At 38.4% G+C, this 22,778-nt stretch overlaps 1 protein-coding gene across 3 annotated transcripts in view; it reads left to right on the top strand.

Moving 5' to 3' along the window:
• KHDRBS3 (KH RNA binding domain containing, signal transduction associated 3) overlaps positions 1 to 22,778 on the top strand; it is an 89,257-nt gene that overhangs the window by 40,371 nt on the left and 26,108 nt on the right. For 2 of the 3 annotated variants that reach the window (XR_008974965.1, XM_057429771.1), the window contains exons 4-7: positions 1,268 to 1,414; positions 7,144 to 7,283; positions 12,663 to 12,773; positions 14,151 to 14,343. Coding sequence is in view for 2 of the 3 variants with exons in the window: in XM_057429771.1 (XP_057285754.1) it covers positions 1,268 to 1,414; positions 7,144 to 7,283; positions 12,663 to 12,773; positions 14,151 to 14,343 (591 nt within the window). In the remaining variant the exon portion in view is untranslated. The remainder of the gene's footprint in view (positions 1 to 1,267; positions 1,415 to 7,143; positions 7,284 to 12,662; positions 12,774 to 14,150; positions 14,344 to 22,778) is intronic. The other variant, XM_057429772.1, reaches the window with a different exon arrangement.

Below are 22,778 nucleotides of genomic sequence, written 5' to 3'. Positions count from 1 at the left end.
ATATATTTAAGTGAGAAACTGCCAATTAAAACTAAATAATTAGGATCTGTAGTAGCTTTTATTAGTTTACTGCTGCTTCTTATTCTGTTATTTGTTGTTTGTATTGAAAAGAAAACAGTTTTGATGGCAAAGTCTAATCTTGCTGACTGACCTTTTCATATTCCTGTTGTGGATGCTCTAACAGCTAACTATATTCTGTCAGGCTTAAAACATCCCCATAGTCAAACATCAAGTATAATGACATGAATGATATTTATGAGAAGCAGAAATGGTTTGTCACTTGCACACCTTAACCCATAATTAAGGAGTGTGCATGGGAGGAGATTTCCACTATCTTTGAACCAATAAGTTTAGGTATCTATAGAATTAAATACTTACCAGTGCATCCCATATGTGTTAAGCCATGGGAGAGATTTCTTAGGGCTTTCTTTTAAAGACAGCATTGTATCAAATTCTTAGTAGTTCTGTTATTTGATAATGCAGTGAAATTAAATGATGGCTTAGCTTCTTGGAAAGCACCCTTCAGACTGGGGATGAGAAGCAGCCTGAGAGTAACATATGGCTGTTAAGTGTGTGAACAGTTCACATGTGAATGCAAGTATTTGGGAAGTGAGCTCAGCTCCACTACCTGGAAATAGTTTTTCAGTTGTATTGAAATGGGTTGGGTGAAGCAGAATAAAAGAAATAAACTCTTCTGAAATAGCTAGTGAACTCTTTTACTCTACTATCCTATTCCCTTCTCATAATGCTGTTAGCTTCATATTCAAGTAGCACAGTTCTGTGAAGGATGTACTCATGGGGTAGAAATACCAGTGAGAACAGAAAATTTAAACTAGGAGTAGTGCAATAAGACTATGGTTGAAATAATATCAGTAAAAGAATCTTGTTATGGAATATTAGAACAGACCTGTTTCTGAAGACTTGAATTTTGAGAGGAGAGGCTTCAAATTCACTTACTTCTGTGTCTTCTAGATGAAACAGATGCACGTTCTCCCTTGTGCTACAGTTTCTGTATGTCAGCAGAAGTCGATGGGTCCTATTTTGTGTTGGGTTATTGCTTATGGTTGATAAGCAAACTGATACTACTCTATTTTAGCAACAAGATTGGTTTTAAGTGTATCGGAAGTATGTGATTTTTATCCTCTTTAGTTGACATCAGAACATGAGTAAAAAGTATGTGCAAATGCCTCTGAAGCAACTTTAATACTTGGACTATAATATGCTTAAAGAAGGTGGTAAAAACCCCAACATTTTTCTTATCTCTTAGGAGGAAGAATTGAGAAAAAGTGGAGAGGCAAAGTACTTCCACCTGAATGATGACCTGCATGTTTTAATTGAAGTATTTGCTCCGCCTGCAGAAGCATATGCCAGAATGGGACATGCATTGGAAGAAATCAAGAAGTTCCTCATCCCTGTTAGTATTGTAACTTTTTTATGGGAATTCTGGTAGTCTTGACTGAGAAACTGTCTCTAAAACTGACTTAGTGAACAATATTGGTCAGGTCATGTTACATAATTTCCTTCACCTGTGAAAGAAGTGATGCTTACAAATACTTCTTGATATAGGCAGCGATCGGGTGAATGGATAACTGTCCACATATGCTTATGATAACTGTACAAATAATGAACATCTTAAATATGGAAAAATAACTTTGCTTAAGGTAGAGCTTTTCTGTGTTTTTGCTAAATCTGAAGCATCAGCATAGGGTTCTGTTTCACTAAGAATAAATTTGGTGTTGTAGTATTGCTCCCACCCATAATCCTGGTTTGGCATTCAGTGCTGAGAATCAATACAATTTTATCATGTAGCTAGTGACACATGGGTTATACTTGTTTTATGTATACTTCAACTTGCAATGTATGGATATATAAAATGAGATGTGATTTCCAGTGTAAGCTTGTACTCCAGCTTTGGGATATGCACAGACAATGGTGTTGCAGGGTTTCCAGTGTCTTTCTAGAGAAGATTCTTATTTGCGTCTCATGTAAGGATGAGACTTGATTGTTTTGTGATAGTAAACTCATGATGGGGCATTTGAGAAGGTGTTATTGTGTGTGAAGCTCCTATCTCTATTAAGTTTTCAGTAGGTATTCTATTTTTATTGGATATGAAATGAATGGAAAAAGCAAAGCATTCTGAAGGTACCCTGACTTCTGTTTATCTTTACTGCTGAAAAGGTTATCCAAGTGTTAGTTTTGATTCATGTCAGATAGTGGAAATGTGGGAGACCAAGCTGAGGAGACTTTGCTAAGGTGTATGTCTGATAGCATCATGTAAGTGTTTGAGAGTATAGTCAGTGTGGCTGTATTCAGGACCAGTCAGGGATGTCTGTTGTACGCTGCTATAGTTTGTTGTGGGTAGCGCTGCTGGCTGTACTCCGGGGTGAATCAGTTGGTACAGATTAGGTGGCAGTGCTGCTGTATGCATTTTGAGGATTTTAGTTTATTCTAAACCTAGCCTAGATCCATGAAATTAAGTCCCCAAGTGTCTAAAATTGATTGTGTGCTCCTTAGTGTTTAATCTGATGTTTTTGTCTGAAAGTTATTTCATATGCTCTAACACTACCCCCTGACAGGAACCAAAGCCTGATAAGTAATGATCACTAAGAAGCTCATTTAGGAATACATGATGATGTGAAATAACACTTTGTGTGTTATAAAGAAGCAAGCATCACGTTATAACTTTGCAGGTTCCAAATGCATAAGAAGAGGCAAATAAATATACTACTGCTTGCACATCCTAACTGATTAGGTTGGTGATACTCTAGAGCGTATTTGTAGTAATGCTGGGATACTCCAGAGAATATCTGTAGGAATGCTGGGCTGTCATAATGTCAAAGGTTACTGTTATTTACATGACTTATAGTTTGAGTGTGTGAAGAGATAAGGGAGAATTAACTTCAGTATTCTAGTGAGCAAACAGCTGCTCTCTTTTGAGATGGAAATATGCTCATTTTTGATAAATGTTTTTTGCAAGCACTGGAAGCGAGGATAAATCTGATCCTGCTGCCCCTTCATCAGAGGTTTTATTTTTCTTCATTGAGCTTGATTCACCTAATACCATAATAAATGAAGTATATCAAAACCTAGCCATGACTCTACTGCCAAGTCAGTAGAATTACAGACTTATAATGAGCAATTCCATTCATTGGTTGTGCACTTTTCATCTCAATTTTTGATCATTGCATTTTGTACTGAGCAGAACTGACACTATATAAATTTTTCTGAGCTATGGGATCAAGCCAGTGCCGTCTTAATTTTCCTGTGGCTTCTCAAATGTAATTTTATGAGATTTGTTCTCAATGCCTTTATCTCTTCTGCCCCCACTTCCCATAGAACTACTGGTAGGTTAACTTTCTATAATATCTGTTGTGACTTTCTTAAAATTATCACTATTTTAAGAAATAAGTCCTGCTATCAGTATGCAAGATTATGGTCATAATTTGTTCTCCTTACAATGTAAACTAACCATGCCTTCCAACAACCTTTGCTTAAGATGATTTATGAATATGGTCCTGGTGCAGTTTGCAGAGCATAACAATTGGTCCTAGAATGTAGGGTACAAAATATTCTTGTAGTTGCTGACTATACCAAAAATGCCTTAGTCTCTCTTCTCCTATCTTTATAGATCCATAATGTGCACCTTTAAGTTCAGCCTCAGTCAGCTGCAGTAGTGTACTTCCCTTTAAGCTATTGATATAACTCAAACCAAGACACAGAACCTTGACTTGAGGGTTTTTGGCTGTCCTTATGTTGCTTTAACTCTCACCTGTTTTCTGTGGGTAGAATTGTGGCTTCAGAATTAGAGTGTAATTTATTATCCTTTAAATTAGCCAGTCCCTCTTGTTTGGCCAGAGCTTCTGGTCAGCAATCCAATATTATGTTAGTATTACTTCTGCCAGTTAGGATGAAAAGACCATCACCTCCCCCTGGCTCCTGTATTATACCATGATTACTGCAGTTTTGGCCAATAGGACTTCATTCTGCTTAATTTTTGAGTAGTGACAATCATTCTTCTGACAGCTGCAGCATTAATTATGCTTTGCTGTTGGGTACCAGTTACTTGTTTTCCTTTGCTTTAAAGACAGGTATAGAAATATTAGAGAGAATCTGTAGCAGACAGTTTGCAGCGTGAGCAAAATTGAGTTTTTCCCATAGTCTGCCTTGCCTCCTGCTTGCTCAGTTTGTAAGCTGTGGTGATGAAAGTGTTTAATGGCATTTGAAAGAGCTTGATAGGCTTTGGAAACTCATTTGGTTTGCAGCTTACTTAAGGAAAATAAATCTAAGGGGTGGGTGTGTGTGCCAAAAGGGTGCTGGAAAGCTGATAGCTGTTGCACACTGCCAGGATAAAGATCTGCTTGGAGGTTTTGCAGAACTGCATAGGGTCTTGCATGGGTCTGTGTGAATGTTAACTTTTTACTAATAGTTTAATAAATCAAAATAAGGTCTTAAGTGTATTGATCAGGGCTGGGTGAAAATTGCAAATAAACTGTTGCTTAGTTGGATCATGTAAGCAATTCTGTGTAGGGAGAAACTACCTTGAATGTATCTTCATGGTGTAGTCATTCTTAGAGTAGAAAACATCCTCTCTGCTCTGAGAAGAGTAGTCAGGATGGGCAGTACTCCTAAAATGAAAGTACATCTGTTCCCTTGGAATTCAGCAGCAGTGTTTGACTGAAATAAGTGCCACCTCTGCTGAAACTGTACAGGGGAAGAGCATAATCTAAAGGGTTTCTGTGTCCATCTTCTGTTCTAGGTGAGGAAGAGATTGTTTCCTCAATTTGACTTGAAGTGTGCTGCTTTCTAGCAGTGGGTATTCATAAATTGACCATCTGTTAATCCATTAGACTCTGAAATGGATTCTTCAATTAACACTGCTGCTTATCGTGGCTTCCTTGTACTGCTCCTTCACTCTGTATCCTCCTCCTGCCTCTGGTGCATGTGATAAGGACCCTATTTCTGTTCTTTGCCTTTGCACAGTGGAGTCCTTGTCTGTGACCTAAGACTGCTGGTATGTCTAATAGTTTGCTACAGGAAAATGAGAAAGCATCAGGGAGGAAAAAAAGGATCCAACATGAACAGTAGCAACCTAAGCACGTCTTTGAAGAAATTAAATTAGTATTAGATTATATAGGTATTTTTCAGAAGCCCTTTTGAGGAGAATGTCTTGTAGAGAAGTTACAAAGGACATTTGATAAATACCATGTCAGAACTGGGACCTGTGTGTTTGTGGTACAGTTCCTTAGCATTTTGTTTAAAGAGTGAAGTTTTATTTCATATATTGTATAGAAATTTGTTTGTAGCCAGTTCTGGTCCAGCAACAATTTACAAATACAAAGTATTTGTACTGTATATTATTAATGTATATTTTAAGCTCTATGTTGCTATACTCCTCTATGTTGCTATACTCCTCTATGTTGCTATACTCCTCTATGTTGCTATACTCCTCTATGTTGCTATACTCCTCTATGTTGCTATACTCCTCTGTGTTGCTATACTCCTCTGTGTTGCTATACTCCTCTGTGTTGCTATACTCCTCTGTGTTGCTATACTCCTCTGTGTTGCTATACTCCTCTGTGTTGCTATACTCCTCTGTGTTGCTATACTCCTCTGTGTTGCTATACTCCTCTGTGTTGCTATACTCCTCTGTGTTGCTATACTCCTCTGTGTTGCTATACTCCTCTGTGTTGCTATACTCCTCTGTGTTGCTATACTCCTCTGTATGTTGATATCTGTGTTGACTCCTCTGTGTTGCTATACTCCTCTGTGTTGCTATACTCCTCTGTGTTGCTATACTCCTCTGTGTTGCTGGCCAGAGTAGTGTTCAGTTGCCTGTTTCTACTCTCCCTAGGATGGCTCGGTTGTGTATTGGGTCTAAGCTGTTCTGTAATGTAAACTCTTTCTCAAAAGCTTCAATTATGGAGTTTAAAGCAGTTAATTTGGTCTTGAAGACTCTCCTTCACTTTGTTTGCTGGTTGATTTCTGCTGCTAAATAGAGGATGATCTCAGATGGGCAGTTTTGAGTTAAATTTCAAAGCATAGTCAAGGTAGATCAGACAAAATACTTGTATAGTGACATTTCTTCCTAATAGTAGTAACTATTTTTAGTAATGTGATGTAATGGAAAAATTGCTTTGTTCTGTTCTTACAAGTCTAGTTTCAAGGATAATTGAGATCTTTGAACTCACAGAAGTTTTAAACTTCTTTCTATGCAGTTATTCAGTTGTCTGCAAGGCTACCTGATGATCGTTTGGTATCTGTCTAGTACATAAACATAATAAGCACAGATTTCCTGTGAGAGATGCAGATGTTTTAATTTGTAATTGAATTGTAAAATGGGTGGTATTTTAAAAAATCTCCGCTCTTTGAAATGAGGGGATTTACAGAAGATCAGAGCTGCTGTGTCAGAAGCATCACTTCGTTCTTATTAGAGGACCTAGTAATATTTTGATTCTCTGTATGTATACATGTTGCATAGAATACTTCTTGATTCAGCTTTACAGGTGCATTCTTTGGCTCACTTTAAATGTAGGAAAAATGATAGAAAAACATGTAGCTCAAGAGTTCATTGCATGCCTCTTATTCCTGTGATGTGCTTGTTTTGGAGTTTGGTTCAAGGTCCCTGAAAACTCTTGTGCATTTGAGAATTACTGTGTAAATTCCATGTAAATCACTTCAGCTTTCTTTTTGATAGACCTTGAGAAGGTTTGTGCAGAGTAAGAAACAAGCCATGTGTCCTCAGTCTCTTTACTGCTGTATATTCTAGAACTGATTGGTTTAGCTCTTTTTATGAGATAATAGTGCATGTGCTTATTGAATGAGTTCACTTGTTTATACTTTAACTCTTGATTCTAAGTGTAGATCCTATCACCTGTTCCTTCATGAGGCACTGTCCTCATGAGCATATTTTTTACTGCTTTGCAACACCAGGCAATGGTATTTTTGCTGCTTTTAACACACTGTCATTGTACAGTTGGAACTACAAACTAGATCTCCACTTAGAATATGGGACCTTTATTCTTTGTTACCTCTATCTACAGCATTTTAACATTCACATTTTAATTGGTAAAGCTATGGGGGGGGGCAAAATGCAGTGGGAAAGAACATGCCTGATACTTTTCCTCTCTGGCTCCCCTGTTTTAGGACTACAATGATGAAATCAGACAGGCACAGCTTCAGGAATTAACATATTTAAATGGTGGCTCAGAAAATGCAGAAGTTCCAGTGGTCCGTGGAAAAGCATCACTTCGAGCAAGAGGAGTACCAGTTCCTGCTTTGTCCAGGTAAGTATGTCAGCTGTAGTGGAATTTCACTTGGAGGTACATTTTAAGCTTCTTCCTTCAACACCCCCTCCCACCTCACCCCTCAGAGTACAACAGGACCGATCTTCATTCATTGAAGATAGAATAATTTAGAGTGAATTAGCAATGGTACTGATTTTTTTTTAATGAAACTTAAATGATACCTGTGTTAAACAATGTACATCAGGCAAGGTGTTTAATCTTACTGTGAGCAACTGCTTGCCTTGAATTTTAAAGTTGTCCCTTAGGTGCATGCAGGGTCTGTGTATGGGCCCTCTGGAGCTCACAGCTTTGAAAACTGATAAATCTGTCTTGCCTTGAGTGACATAGGCATTTCAGAGCAGTTTCTCAGATGCACAGAAAATGCATATTCTTTTTTTACTGTCTTAAGTTTCACAGTCATAATGAAATGTTACGGAAGTGCTTTGGAGGTAGAATATGGTTTTAGTCTTATCTGAGTGGCATTACTTCATCAAAAAGCAGCTTGTGTTTGCAGGAATAGGCAAGTCTATTGCTTTTGCTCTATTTTTCTTTGGTGCAGGAGATGTTTTATTTTTACCCTAGCAGCCCCCATCTTCCTTGCAATACTGAGATGACAGCTTCAGCTCCTTTGAGTCCTGAAGTGTGAAAACAAAACCTAAATAAAGTGTTTAACTGTTTGTTACAGTACAGAGAAATTGTGGCTGCAGCAGCCAAGTTTAACTGTTTCCTGTGGTAAATAATTTTCCTTTAGTTGTGGTTATAGTTCTTATTAATGCAAGCTTGAAACTTACATATCAGCTTTTAAAACTTCAGAATAATATTTTGAAGTGTTTTAACTCAGGTGTTAGAAGAAAAAGTACTGAGGAATTAATGCATTTATACAGGTCTGCAGTTGTACAGTAAAGTGTATCCTGGTAACAGCTGCAAATGAAATGCAAAATGAATCTTGGAGAATTTGCACTTCCAGTTGTGTCCTGTAACAATGTAATTTTCTCTAAATCAGCAGTTTTTTGTTCTTATATTGTGTAATATCTGTTCTGTGATTTTAATATTGTTCAGAGTAGTGATAAATGTATACTGAGGGTCACTTCTTTAGCACTGAAATCAGCCATACAAAAGTCCTTACAAATTGGAGATCTCCATTTTTGAAACTTTATTTGCTAATTTTACTTCAGTTCTTAAATACCTGTTTTAACTTCACCATAGATACCTATAACAGCTCTGCTACAGATGCTCAGTACAGATGCAGTTGTGTATTTTCTTCATTTTTCATGTCAAGCTAATGCTTCTGCAATACAGGAATCATTGTTCTGATCTTACTGCCAGAACTTGATACCTACTATTAGCTAGTGCATCCATAATCAATTTTTAGTACTGAATTTCTAACATGAATAGCTCCATCCTCTGGATTTTGGTATTTTGTTTTATTTTATGCAACACTTATACTGTTACATAGCTCAGAATCCTTTGTAGTTGGCCTGCAGCTATTGAAGTGTCTTTAGGTTAAACTTAAATGTTAATATTTGATTTGGAGATGACAGCTAAAAGCTGTTTTGTCATCTCCATTTCTAATATGTTCTAAAGAAAGCTGAAAAGTTCTTGGTTTGACTTGTCTTCAACTCCAAGACAACTTCCCCTCAAACTGAATTTCCCCTGTTTGCATATTCTGTAAGTGCAATTCAGTGCTATTACTGCTGAGATACCACAGCCATTGAGTTAAATATCTCAGTTGTAATGCTCTGATTCTTTTTCAGCAGAAATTGATTTCAGTAATACTTTCATTGAAGGAGAGCTTTGTTAAAGGCTTTGTTTTAGTGTTAAATGAAACAGTTCTTATACCAAGCATCCCTGAGAGATCCAGTAGAGGTTGAAGCAAAGCCTGAGAACTTGTAAAATGAAGTTGAACCTCAATCCTAACATCCCTTTATAATCTATCGAAATATTTTCAAGATCAGTCTTGATAACAGGAAACATCCTGTTGAGGATGCAATATCTGAGTGTTTAAATTCCCAGTTTTTAAGCCTTTATTCCTAAATAGTTGGACTTAAAAGTACTAATTTATACCTTTGTTTACTCCTTATTAGACATGTTAACACTGAAGATAATGCATCTTTTCAAGTCCTCTTTTAAGACTTGTTACATGTGTAGCTCCATACTAAAATTTTACTTTGTAGAAAACAATACATTTGTTGTGCTTGCATACACAGTTTTAGCTTGTGCACAGGTATATCTGTACATGGTAAGTAATTTCCTAATGATTGTGGCTTGGTAATTTCCTATCCTCATGTTTCTGGCTTGTTCCAGACTTGACTAAATTTTTGAGTCTAGAGCCAAGTAAGATTTTTGGGGGATGAGCAGATGGAATTTGCTGGTTTCAGCTTTACCTTTAGGACTGCTCTTTTCTCATCACTTATTAAATGTTTGAGAGGTGACTTTATAAAATAAAGAATCATACCAGTTACTGATTAAAGTCTGCAAATAAACATGTTAACATATATGTTAATATACACCTGAGTAGTTTCTTCTCTAAAATGTCACATTCCTATTTTAGGAATAAGCTTTAAGGATCACTGAATTCTGACTCAAACTAAGATATATTGGAAAAGTGAAATTTTAGAGGATGATGATAAGGCGTGGGGTAGGGGAAACCAATTTGTGTCATTGTTAGAATCAGAATGGTTTGTGTTGGAAGGGACCTTAAAGCTCATCCAGTTCCAGCCCCATGTGACAGGTAGGGCCACCTTCCATTAGACCGGGTTGCTCCAAGCCCTGTCCAACCTGGCCTTTGAACACTGCCAGGGATGGGGCAGCCACAGCTTCTCCAGGCACCTTGTGCCAGTGCCTCAGCACAGTCTCATTAAAGAGTTTCTTGTATCAAGTCTAAATCTATGCTCTTCCAGTTTAAAACTGTTGCCCTTTGTTCTTTGACTAGAAGATACAGTTTAAAATCATCTATCTTATAAGCACACACCCCACCCCACCCCCTTTAAGTATTGAAAGGCTGCAGTAAGGGAGAGCTGGTTGGGTTGACTGTTTGAAAGCAGGTATTTTGATTTCACTAAGATGAGGGGAGGCAAAAGTAATTTCTCAAAGCCAACATGTAGGAGTAGTCTAATTGAAGAAACAGCAGAATGCTTGTAAAGAGTGTAGGTCTTTGATTTTTGCCATTTATTTTTAATTCATACTTCAGTGTGTGCATGGATGGGACCATAATGGTTGAATGACTGTCAGGCCAGCTATGGAAAAATTAAACTTAAAGGAGTTTTAGGTTAGAATATGCTGTCTGGTGTGTCAGAAGTAACACAAGGCCATGTAGATCAGTGCTGCAGTGTGTTCACAACTTCCGGATATTCTCCTGTCATACGTATGGAATCAACTGGTTTCTTTTTGAATTAACTTACTGTTGAGAACATGTAGGTAGTGTACTGCAAAAGATTGTGTAGCATGAAAAGTTTGGCAAAGCCAGGTCAGGATCTAAGGAAAAGTAAATGTCACACCTACCTTCAGAAATGGCAGGGAGGACCTGTTGAGTATATAGGCTGCTCAGCCTCACCTTGATCTTTGCCAAGAAAGGTTGGGCCAGATGATCCTTGAGGTCCCTTCCAACCTGGTATTGTATGATCTCTGGGAAGGTGATGGAGCGAGTAATCCTAGACACCATTTCCAGGTACATAAAGGTCATCAGGAGGAATAACTATGGATTCACAAAGATGTAGTCATACTTGATCAATATGACAGTGTTCTGTAATGAAGTGACTGGTGTGGTAGGTAGGGGAGAGTAGTGAGTACTGTCTGCTGTGCCTTCAAGGGAGGCTGTCTCCCTAAGATCCTCATAGAGAAGCTGTTGATGTGTGGGCTGGATAAGGAGCTAAGTGCATTGAAATTGGGCCAAATCTCTAGTCCCAGAGAGTGCAGCTGAGTGGTACAAAGTCAGCTGCAGGTCACTGACAAGCAGTGTACCCCAGGGGTCAGTACTGGGCCCAGTCCTGTTTAACTTCATTAGTAATCTGGGAGATGCGGCTGAGTGTTCCATTGACAAGTTTGCAGGGGACTATGAACTGGAAGATCCTTTTACTCTATCATTTTAGTCAAAGATGGTTGGCAGCACCATCCAATGCATTCCCTATCAGGAAAGGTTCTGCCATGAGAACTTTAGCCAGTGTGTCTTGATTACGTATCAAAACCTGTAATATATGCATATAAATATGCATATATGCATATCTTGCTGTTCTTTCACTGGTGATTTGGCCTCGCTCTGTCAGGTTTCCTGATTCCAGAATGTTTGAAGTATTTGTTTTTTTTTGGTTTAGGCTTTTCACAGATTCTTTAGATTACCCCTGACCTGCTTTTCTGAGTATTTTACACTTGTTTTATTAGCATTTCTCCTTTGAGGTTAGAGATGGGTTCAGCTTTTCAAGTGGTATCTCCTTTAATACTTTGTTACCCTGCTGTTCTGGCCTTACTCTGAGGTCCTTTTGCCCTTTCTCAAGCTTTTTGTTTTCTTGGTATTGCTCTTTATTTGCTCTGACTTCCCATAGTATTTCTCTAAATGGCTTTCCATATTGTGTATATCCATTTTACTTTTAAATCTTTTCAAACTCAATTTATATAACTGCCCTGTTCCAAATTAAGCAATACCAGAACTGATCTGTTTCTGTGAAGGTATGCGAAGGTGCCTGTTCAAGTGGTTCCCTGACATTTTGAGTCGGCTTCTGTTCATTGTTCATGTCAATTGAGCATCTTTAGCTCCCTGGTAACTTAATGAAATAATAATTTACAGTTTCTAAAACTTTGGTCTAGCATCATACTCTGCTATGACTCAAATCTGCATGGTGGTACTTGAACTGTCTTGTTACTGGGTTTCCTATATCTGGACCTTCCTAGTCTCCTCCAGCCTGGTGCAGTAACCATGAATAGTTAATAATGGTTAATAATTAACCATAATGGCTAATACAGAGCAATATATCACAGATTTACTCTTCTTACAGTAACTCTTTAAATGGCCCCCTAATATGGGAGAAGTTACTTTCCACCCATCACCACTTCAGCCCTATTAACTGGTTTTGAAGTGCAGAAAAAACCTTATGTGGATCTGGTGCTCCGATTACTCTTCAAGAATAAATCTATGCTGGTTGTAAAAACTGTACTATTTCTTTCCTTCCCCCCAAATGTTTTTCCATGGTTTTCATTATGTCCCATTTCCTGCTGCTTTCACTTGCACCCTGTCTGAAGGATGCTGTGAAGATTATAGCTAGTGATTCTTGAATCTTTTTACTATTTTACTTGGTATTGACTATTGTCTATGCCAACAGGTTCATTTCCCTTTCTTTGGCTTCACTTGGAAAGTGTCACATTTGCTATTTCTTTATATTACTTCAGCAGGCTGTGTCTGGGAACTTCACTGCTCACCCCTGCCCCCACTGCAATGAAGTCAAATAAGCAGCTGGTACCCTGTCCTGAGGAGGCATTCTACAGATTAGCCAAAACCAAGTAATAAACACAGTTTTAAATCACTTACTCTCTAGGCTTGTGTAAAATACTTTGTGACTGTGTTTTATCAGTAATTAGAATTAATAAAATCTATCCTGATTGTATCAAGTGTTTGCATCTCTGCATTCATCATTTAGTGATGCAGTTTTTCAGATACTAATTGTGATTAAATGATTATATTTTTCTCAGTTTACCAATGAGATTACAGGATTTATTTGAAATGGGGTAGGAAGTCTTAAGGCCAAATCTGGATCTTAGTTTATTATAAATTGGACATTTCTACTGAAATCTGTGTATTTCTACTCAGTTACTACTCTTCAGATTAATTAGATGGCTTCATAGGTAGAAAGGTGGTGTAGAGCTTGTGCTTGTTTTCTTCTTTGTATCTGTTACAATATTCAGTAAGGGTGTGATTTCCTTGGAACGTGTCTGTATGCCTACAGAGCAGTCATTTAAACTCAATTATAGTCCATGGGGTGAAATGATCTCCTTTAAAAAGGAGGTGCCTATTAGCAATGCTTTAAACATTCTGCTTAAGAGACAATAAATGGTGCAAATTTTTCACAGGTTGTACCTCTAAGTCTCTCCCTTTACTACAGGGAGGAGGGGGGAAACACCACCTCTAAATCATAGAATGGCTTGGGTTAGAAGAGACCTTAAAGATCAAAAGTGTTTTGGTTTAGGCCTTGGGTTTTTTTCATGTTAAGTGTCCAAATCAGTGGAATGCATTTTAATGCTTATTCTGTCAGAGCTTTAAGACCAAAAATACTGTTACTTCTTGTTCCTAAAGATATCTAAAGCATCAGGTTATATTGTATAATCACCCTGCACACTTGTTACAGGTTTGAATGTTTCCTGCAACAGCTGGAACTCTGTGCTTTAGAACCAGAGGAAAATTCAGTGTTTTCTGACCCAGTCTCTTGCATGCAGCATGATCTTTGGATTGCATTTAGAAGCTTACACAGGATGATCAGAAGGCAGTTGCAGCTGATTCCGCTGTGCAGGGTTTGAGTATGATGTAGCCTGACAGCTTCAAATTAACCTGTTACTCTGTGACTGTGATTCTACATACTAAAAGTCAAATTCTAGGGAAGTTGACTGCTCCAGTGAATTGGTTTGGGTATTTCTGTGTATGCCAGGATGGCTCAAGCTAGTGAGAGGCTCATCACTGAATCATGTCTAGTTTGTGTCTTTTATCATTTTTTTTGCATAATGTGTGTAATTGGATTAAAGCATACAGAAAGAATGACAAACTGTAAATCTTTTAAACATTTTCTGGCTGTAGCAAAGCAGAATTATTGTGAAGTGGGGGAGGGATCTGTTGAAGGGAAGGCCAAGGGTGAAGTAGTTAATGGTGAGTGGTCCATGTATTCACAGGGGCCGTGGAGGAGTGCCTCCACCACCAGCAGGAGTACCGAGAGGGGCACCAGCACCCAGAGGAGTGCCTCCCAGTAGAGGACCAGTCAGTCGGAGCCGTGGGCTTCTAGCACCCAGAGCAAGAGGAGTACCTCCACCTGCAGGCTACCGGCCCCTTCCGCCGCCTCCAGCACAGGAGACCTATGGTGAATATGTAAGTTGAGATGCTGTTGTGCATAAAGTGTATAACTCTGCTGGGATGATCCAAACTGTCACTTTACAACTAGTAGAATCTCTTTAATTAGCACCTAATTAATCTATGGCAAATGTGGTCGTCTCTCGGTACGCTTTCAGACTCTATCTGCTTTATATTAATGCAACTTCAGTTTATATATACTATCATAAAGGTATTTACAGTGCATTTGGCAAAGTATTTATGTACCTCTTAAACATATGTTAGTTTCTGCTTTACAGAAATCTGAAAAATCATGTCAATGGATTTTTTTAATTCTCAGAATAATATCCTACTCTTCTTCCCAGCCTATCTTTGTGGTCATGGAACTGTTCAATGGATAGACAATGAAACTATTTTTATGAACGTTTTAGAGCTGATCCTCAAGTTTTAAGTGTAGAGTGTATCTCAGTAAGCCATACATGTTTATTGTATTAAAAATTAAAACAGTATCAAAATACTTTGTTTTACATGACTGAAAATTATAGACAGTTCTGAATTGTTAAGGTAAACTTACCTTAAGTTGCAGAGCAGTGAGATAAAGGAAAAGCTCGTTAAATCAAAACCAGCATCATAAAAATGGATTCACTTGTACAGAAAAGTAACACTTTCAAGGACAATGCTTTTAATGTTTTATACATCTTAAAGGTTTTAGTGTGCCCTCTTTACAGCCAGCTCTGTCTGGACTTTGTCTCTGTTTTTCAGACTAGTGAAAAAGGAGTTCCTGACTTCCAGAAAATGGTTTTGCTATTTAGGTGTTCTACTTTCAACCTTCTACTTACTGTCTTCCCCTCCTCTTTCACTGCTCCCCCACCAAAAAAAAAGCCCATCCTCGAAATCTCAACCTTTGTCCTTTCGATCAGAAACCTGATTTTCTATACAACACTTAAAAGTTTATGCAGAAAGAAGTTTAATGCTTGTACAAATGTTTATACACATACTTGAACAGTTCAGAAGAAACTAAATATTTGAGAACTAGTACTTGACCAGTGTATGTGAATGTCCCCTGGATATGCCTGATTTGGCTGGTTAAGGTGGGTGTTGCGAGAAAGTGATTATTTCACAAGGCTTTAGTCTTCATTAAAGAGTCTGTTTCTAGGGCATACACTGTCGAACACATGGTGATATGGTAGGAAAAAACATTTGAGTAACTTCGTATTTATAGATATATCTGCTGTTTATAGCATGTGTATGTCAAAGTGGTGTGAAGATGACAGCTGTTGGATCAGTATCCTGATGTAGGTTTTACTTCTGAGAGAGAGTAATTAGAAAATAGCTCTGTAAGGAAACATGGTGCTGTGCTAAATAACTTCTAAAAATGTTCTGTAGAACTGAATCACTTATCTTCAAAACAAGATATGCTAACAGATAAAGACACACTTAGAGGTGAAATTGATAAAGCTGGTCTGGTTTAAAATTACCATAATTGAGATTCACTGGAATTAGTAGGAACCATTAGGAATCACTAGGAACCATTAGTAACGGTTGGACTTGATGATCTGAAAGGTCTTTTCCAACCTAGTTGATTCTGTGATTGTATGTTAAAGGCTAAATTTAATCCATTGTATTTTAACTGCCTGCTTGTAGTACATTATCAGTGATTTAACTGTATCTATTATGGGTTAAGGTAATATGGTAGGAGTCAGTACTGTTTCTGTCCTTTACTTCCTAACTGCTGTTTAGCCATATCTGGTGTAAAGTGCTGGTTTGCCAACCTGAATATCTGAGCGGGTTTCACTCTTTGCTGATAAGTGTCTAAAGAATGAGGACATGAGTGAGATTGTGGATATTTTAAGCAGCATAAAGTTTTTGAGCCTCCACAGAGGTTACAGAGCAGCCTTTAGAACTGTATTGGGTTTGTGTGGGCCAAGTTTTGGGGGCCACAGGGGTGTTTTTTGTGAGAAGCTTCCAGAAGTCTTCCCTGTGGCCAATGCCAGCTGGCTCCAAGATGGACACACTGATGGCCAAGGCTGAGCCCATCTGTGATGGTGGTACACCTCTGGGATAACAGATTGAAGGAGTAGGGGAAAGAACCTGTGCAATAGCAACCAGAAAGGGGAATGAAAATCTGAGAGAAACATCTTTGCAGACCCCAAGGTCAGTGCAGAAAGAGCTGGAGATGCTCCAGGCACTGGAGCAGAGATTCCTCTGCAGCCCATGGTGAGGCAGACTGTGCCCTGCAGCCCATGGAGCTCCATGGTGGAGCAGGTTCCACCTGCAGCCCATGGAGGACCCCATGCTGGAGCAAGAGGATGCCAAAAGGACACTGGGACCCTGTGGGAAACCTGTACTGGACCAGGCTCCTGGCAGGACCTGTGGTCCCATGGAGAGAGGAACCTGCACTGGAGCAGGCTTGCTGCAGGATTTGTGACCCCATGGGGGACCCATGGTGGAGCAGTCTGTTCCTGAAGGATAAACCCCATGGAAGGGACCCATGCTGGAGCAGTCTCTTCCTGATGGATGCACTCCAGGGAAGGAACCCATGCTGGAGCAGTTCATAAAGAACTGCAGCCATGGGAAGCTGAGGATAGGAGTGATAGAGTAGCTTTGGTGGGCACCTGTGTATGGCCAGGGTCAACCTTTTCATGCTCTTGGGCTTACAAGCCTCTGCTCTGCTTTGTACTCATTGAAATAATGTGAAACCATGCAAGTTGAGAAAGAAGCAAAATACATTCTGGATGGAAGTCTTCAACCATTTGCTTCTGTAATGCTTTAAATATCTCAAAGATGATGCAGGGCTTTCAATACATAAACTTCTTGCCCGCTTCCTCTGTAGTGTACTGTATTTGTGACAGCAGATGACTCACAAACAGCCTCTTTTTTCCTTCACTCCCTTTGCTTTTTTCTATAATCTTTGGGACCAGTAACTCTTTAACATCTATGAGGAACTTAATTCTGCCTCATGCCTATAATAATCTCTCTCTTTCCTCTTCTGGATTAAGCTGTTTTCTAAAATATATCAGAATGGAAAACATATCATTCTGAAAATTTGGAAGGGTTAATTCTGTAGGCAGTATCTCACATAGGGAAAATCATGTCACAGGCTAGAAATCATTAATTTCAACTTAAGTTGGGCTTGTGATCAACAGAACAAGGTGACCATTGCTGTCCTGTGCTTGAATCCCATAGGGAGGCTATCAGGAACTTACTGTTGCAGAAGGCTGTACACAGAGGTACATCTTTCTGGGATACTTGTACTGCTGACTCTGGATGCTTGATTTGCCCTTCACTGCAGAAGTGAGGATTTTCCTGCTACTCTGATATGTTGTGACCTTTTTCCAGTTCAGTATAACTAGTTTTCCCACTTCACTGTTGTCGATCTCACTCGTGTATCTCAGCCCTAAGACCCACTCCTCCTGGGACCTCACCATATTCTTAGTACCATGATGTTTTTAAACCCAGGAAATGACAGTTCCTTATTTTCTCTGATCATTGCCCCTTTAATAGCTGTAGCATCAGCTTAGATGATAGGAAAAATTCCGGTCTCTACAACCAGCCAGCTTTATAATCACAGTTCTAACATCACTGCTATTTGGTGTGATAAACTTTGTCTGAAGGCTAACACATCTCCCGTTTTTATCTCCTCAACCAGTCACGTCAGGAGAAAGCCTAGAGTGACATGTGAAGCATGGCCAGGATTATTTTTACAATGCTTGGATAAGGGAGATCATGCTAGTCTTGCTAGATTTATGGAAGCACTTCCAGATAGTTTCAGGGACATCATTCTCTTAATTGAGAGTTTTTCTCTACTTATTATTCTAAGTAGAGAACTTGTAGGTTGACAGCTTAGTCCATTAAGATAAGAAATAGGAATTGTATTAAGCTGCTAGCTGGAGAGTTTAAGCGTTCACATATTTTCCTGCTTATTAACAGTATGGTAGCAATTCAGTACTCTTCAGTAGCATCAATTACTTAAGGAATGTTCCGTCACTGTTCAGTCTTGGTTGCTGTCTAGTTTGCTTGGTTCACAACTGTTCAGTCTTGGTTGCTGTCTAGTTTGCTGTTCTCTGCCTCTTCCTGTTGTCCTTCTCTTATCAGCTTCAAACACTTGCAGCTTTTTCCAAATCGGTAACCCAGCAATGGGACTGAAGCTTTTTTAGGTTAGATTTTCATTTGCTGCTATTTTTGTTTTACAAAGGAAAACTTTTTGTAAATATTCTGTAAATATACTTGTGATGATGCCATGTCAAGTCTTGTTTTGGCTGCTCAGAAGTGTTAAATGTGAAGTGAGGTTTATGTGAGCTCATAATCAGGTGTTTAGGTATTAAGAATTGGACTTAAAACATGGGTTTGTAACCATTGTTGTGGCATCATGGAATGTCTGCACTGAAAAACAAAGCTTGTCAATCTAGTAAGTTATGGCCAAGACTTCCTTCAACACTGCTTTGGAGAAAGCATTGTGATCTAAATGTTCCTCCATGGGGGGGGGTAGTTGTGGCAGAGCTTTAGTTCTGTTTCTGGTGGTTTCATTTACATTTTCTTGTATTCAGACAAGGGTTACCTCAGTGCTAGAGTTTTCTAAAGCAGTGACCACGTGTATAAATTTCTAGCAATTAATGCTTCAGTGAGATTGTTTTGTGTAATAAATTGAATTCAGATGGAATGTCTACCAGTAAGAGATTTACGGAGCCTTTCTAATGTTAAGTAAATTGTAACTTGAATAAGAACATTATGAAACATTTAGAATGACAAGCCAGGAATGTGTTAACTTAAAGATACAGAAAGTCATACAGAACATTGGGATGCAAAAAATACACTGAAACTCTACTCTTTAATATCTAGCTTTAATTATTGACTGATTCTGGAAGATCCTAAAGCTTAGGGATTGCTAACTTACTAAGATTTATAGTTCCTGAAGCATATACTTCTGGATATTTCCTGAAATATATTGTTTCACTGATGGACAAAGCAGTACTTAATTCAGATTGTTTGTAGTTCTCATGTTATGTCTGTATAAGATTATACTTTGCTATGTATACTGTAGGATACATATGTTATAGGTATTACAACAGTATGAGACCATGCTCGTACCATTTCCCGTGAGAAATGGGGAAGACCCAAAGGACATTACCATAACATGCTGTCATCTTTGTAACTGAAAGCTGAGTATTTTTCCTGTATAGTGGAAGGCCCTTGGTCCAAATACTTATCACAGGTATTGACGTTCCCTTGGTTTTCTCTGGATCTGGTGTGCTGACAACCAGCACACTGACTATCCTAGGATACAGGGGCAGGGGCAGTGGTTTCTCTCCTTTCGATTTTGCAAGAAATCCTTACAAATCTGTGTGTAGACTTTAGGGAATTTTGTTCACCTGTAACTTTTGGCTGGATGGCTAAAAACAAAACTACATGGTGCAGTCATTATAAAAGATGCTTGTATGTATCCATTAGTGAAAGGAATGAATGTAGAGTTGTCCTGGGTTCAGCTACTGCTGAACCCAGGACAAGAGTCTTACTAGTTAGAGGTGAGAGCCAATTCAGCTGAATAACCTATAGCCTATTACTTAGTGTACCTTCTTAGAAAGCTAGTGCTCTGATTTGATTGACAGCACTGAGTTTGAATCCTCTGTCCCCTTGTTGAAATCATATTTAGTTTAGATTTTGAAAAACTGAAAATCAGGATTCTGTGAAAGCAATTGCTTGGAGCTGTTAATACAATGCTCATTTGACATGGTGAACTGGTTTTAAAGCAGACATTTTTCTCAATGTTCATTTGCTTACTTGCTGTTCATGTTGAAGGAATGATCTGTTGGGGAAAAAGAGCAAAAATCCTTGTATACTATATAAAATATGCCCGAACTTCTTAATAGAAAACCCCTAATGCTTCTTGAAGTGGCAGAATATTAAGCAATGCCAGTCCAGATGACAAAAGGCTTTGAAAATAATCTGAGTTCTCCCTGCATAAAGCTCAAGTATAATTGTAATTCACTGTGCAGGAGTCACACCATGTTTTAATTTGCCTTGGTCTTCTGAATATTGATGGATCCCTCATAACAGGCAACACTGATTTCAAATGCTTTTATTTGCTTAGTTATTTCGAATGTGACTCACAATAACTGAGGGTTTGGAAAAGGGTTTAAGGTAGCTTCATTCTCTAAGAACAAGAGATAGTCTTCTGTTTATTCTGTCTCTGTTCCCATTTGTAGATAATGTTGTGGTTTCCACTTAGGTATTACCCCTTTTAAACAATGTAGTTACTGTGTTCTAGCTTTTCAGGACTGTGAAGACTATTCCTAAAGTCAGGGTGAATTCAGGTAAGACTTCTGGAAAGCAAGCTATTATCAAGCCATTATTTCTTGGCTTATTTGCCAATTCCAATGTTGTTTTTCCTGCTGAATAGGACAAGCAAGAAGAAAATGTAGAAAAGCTTTAGGTCCTTAATTTGGGGTGTTTATTTTGAGTCTTTTACGTTGGCTTTCTCCTGAGTTTTCAAGATGAGGTGGAAAGAAACATGGAAAACTTACATTTTTGTGCGAGGTCGGGTGACTTTGGCTGTGGAAACAGTAGAATACTTTGGAGGGAAGGCTGAAAAGCTTTTCCAGCTGGCTGTCTCAGAGTTGAAAGTTCACCTACAATGTGCATTTAAAATGTGCATATTAAATCTTAGTTTAAGCTGCTCATCTAAGTTGACCACATTCTGACTTTATTTTTGAATGAGCATGATTTGTCCTCCTGATACTGGCACTGCTCTCTGCTGTATATTGAAAGACAGAATTGTTTTGGCTTGCTTGTAACTTGGTTTAAATGTTGTTGCCTGTGTTCATTAGCAGCTCTTTTGGGTTGTTTTTTGAGGTACATGAAAGATGTAAAAGTACATCTCTCATTCCAGGAGCACCTTATTTGTTCTGCTTCAATATGCAGTAGGCTCCTTCTAGATGAAAACAGATGAAAATGTACAAAATGAGAGCTTACAGTCTGTGCGTGTTTCCTGCTAATGTCCTTAATGTTATCACTCATTTAGCTGCCCATATTTGTTTTGATTGCCCCATATTCCCCGTTGATTAAATGATAGGGGATGTTATTCCTACACAACAAAATGGCTGTTCCCTTTACAATTGTAATTTACCAAAAAAAAGCCCACTTCATTGCACTGCTTTGATGTCATCTCATGTTCTTTCTCCAAGCTAATCTCTACACAAGCATTTTGACTGTAGTAGTCTGTCTAAAAAGAAGTCATTTGTCTAGTATTTTGTGATAAAGTACTGGTGTAAGTATTAATTTCAGAGAATGATGAGGAAAAGAAACAACCTTTTAGTTGTAGTGATAACAGCCTTTTTTTTTCCCTTGGATGGATTTGTTTAGTTGGGGAGAGCTGGAAAATTGATTTCTTATAGCTTTCAGGATTTGTTTTCCAGCACTACAAATGGCCTTTTTGTTAAAATGAACTTTTTACCCTCTTCTTTCTTTCTGATTCTAGCTTGTTCTCTTTAGAACATTGCTAATTTCCCCTAAAGAGGGCCCGAACACCAATCTGTCATTGTCACTGTCAGGAGATTATAATTTAAAGCCACTACTTCCTATTCCCCATGAACAAGGCTATGTTTAGAGTACTTAATAATTGGAAAGAAACATTGATGAGCAAGGCTTAGCATGATTTATAATGGTTTGGCTGTTGCAGAGGTTTTAGCAAAGATTGCTTGCTTTTATCACCTTCTGACCAGTGCTAGTAACTTAGTATTTAATATATTTGAAGGGTGCATATTTACACATTGCCTTTGGTTCTGTTCATGAAAAATTTCTGCACTTCCCACTGAACAATTGCTGTTACCAGTGCTGCTCTGTGGATTTATATCAACTGCAAGCATTATCAATGATACCACTGCAGGCAGAAGCTCTCTTTAAGAGGAAATGTAGAATTCTGGCTTACAAGCTGGCTTAATATCAGTGTTAATAAGGTTTGAGGTTTTACAGAATAGTTTAATATTTTCAGAGGATGTCTTGTAATTCTACCTCTTCTGTTACTTTGGAGGAAGATTCTAAGACTGAAATGAAAAGGTCAGGACAATGGCTCTTTATCTTCCTTGCTGATGTTTTATATGTTGTGTGGAACATATCTGTAGTTTAAGAGGACTTCAGCATTTTCAGCTCACTTTTTTCTGTGTTGTTGTTGTAAGCACAAACTACAGCACACTTGGCTCTTGATCAGACTAAATCTAATGAGACTTAGTTTTATAGGTTAGTCTGAAAAGTAGAATAATGAATAAAAAAATGCTCCCATTCATGGGATGAGAACATGATCTTGCTTGGGCTTTGGGGTGGTTTTTTTTTTGAGCAGGAGAGGAAATACAGCTTCACAAGTAAACTTTGTGTATGAAGTACTTTTAAGAAGAGCTATTTGTAGACATCTGTAATTGGAATAGAGAGGGAAGTCCATCATACGCATTTTGTGGTAGTAGGAACACAAATGATGTCATCCA

Source organism: Pezoporus wallicus, unplaced genomic scaffold (genome assembly GCF_028554395.1).
Source record: "Pezoporus wallicus isolate ANWC-B61680 ecotype Strahan unplaced genomic scaffold, APGP_CSIRO_Pwel_v1 contig_7545, whole genome shotgun sequence".
Taxonomy (NCBI): Eukaryota; Metazoa; Chordata; class Aves; order Psittaciformes; family Psittacidae; genus Pezoporus; species Pezoporus wallicus.
Note: the sequence above shows the minus strand (reverse complement) of the source record. Positions and strands in the feature narration are given on the sequence as shown.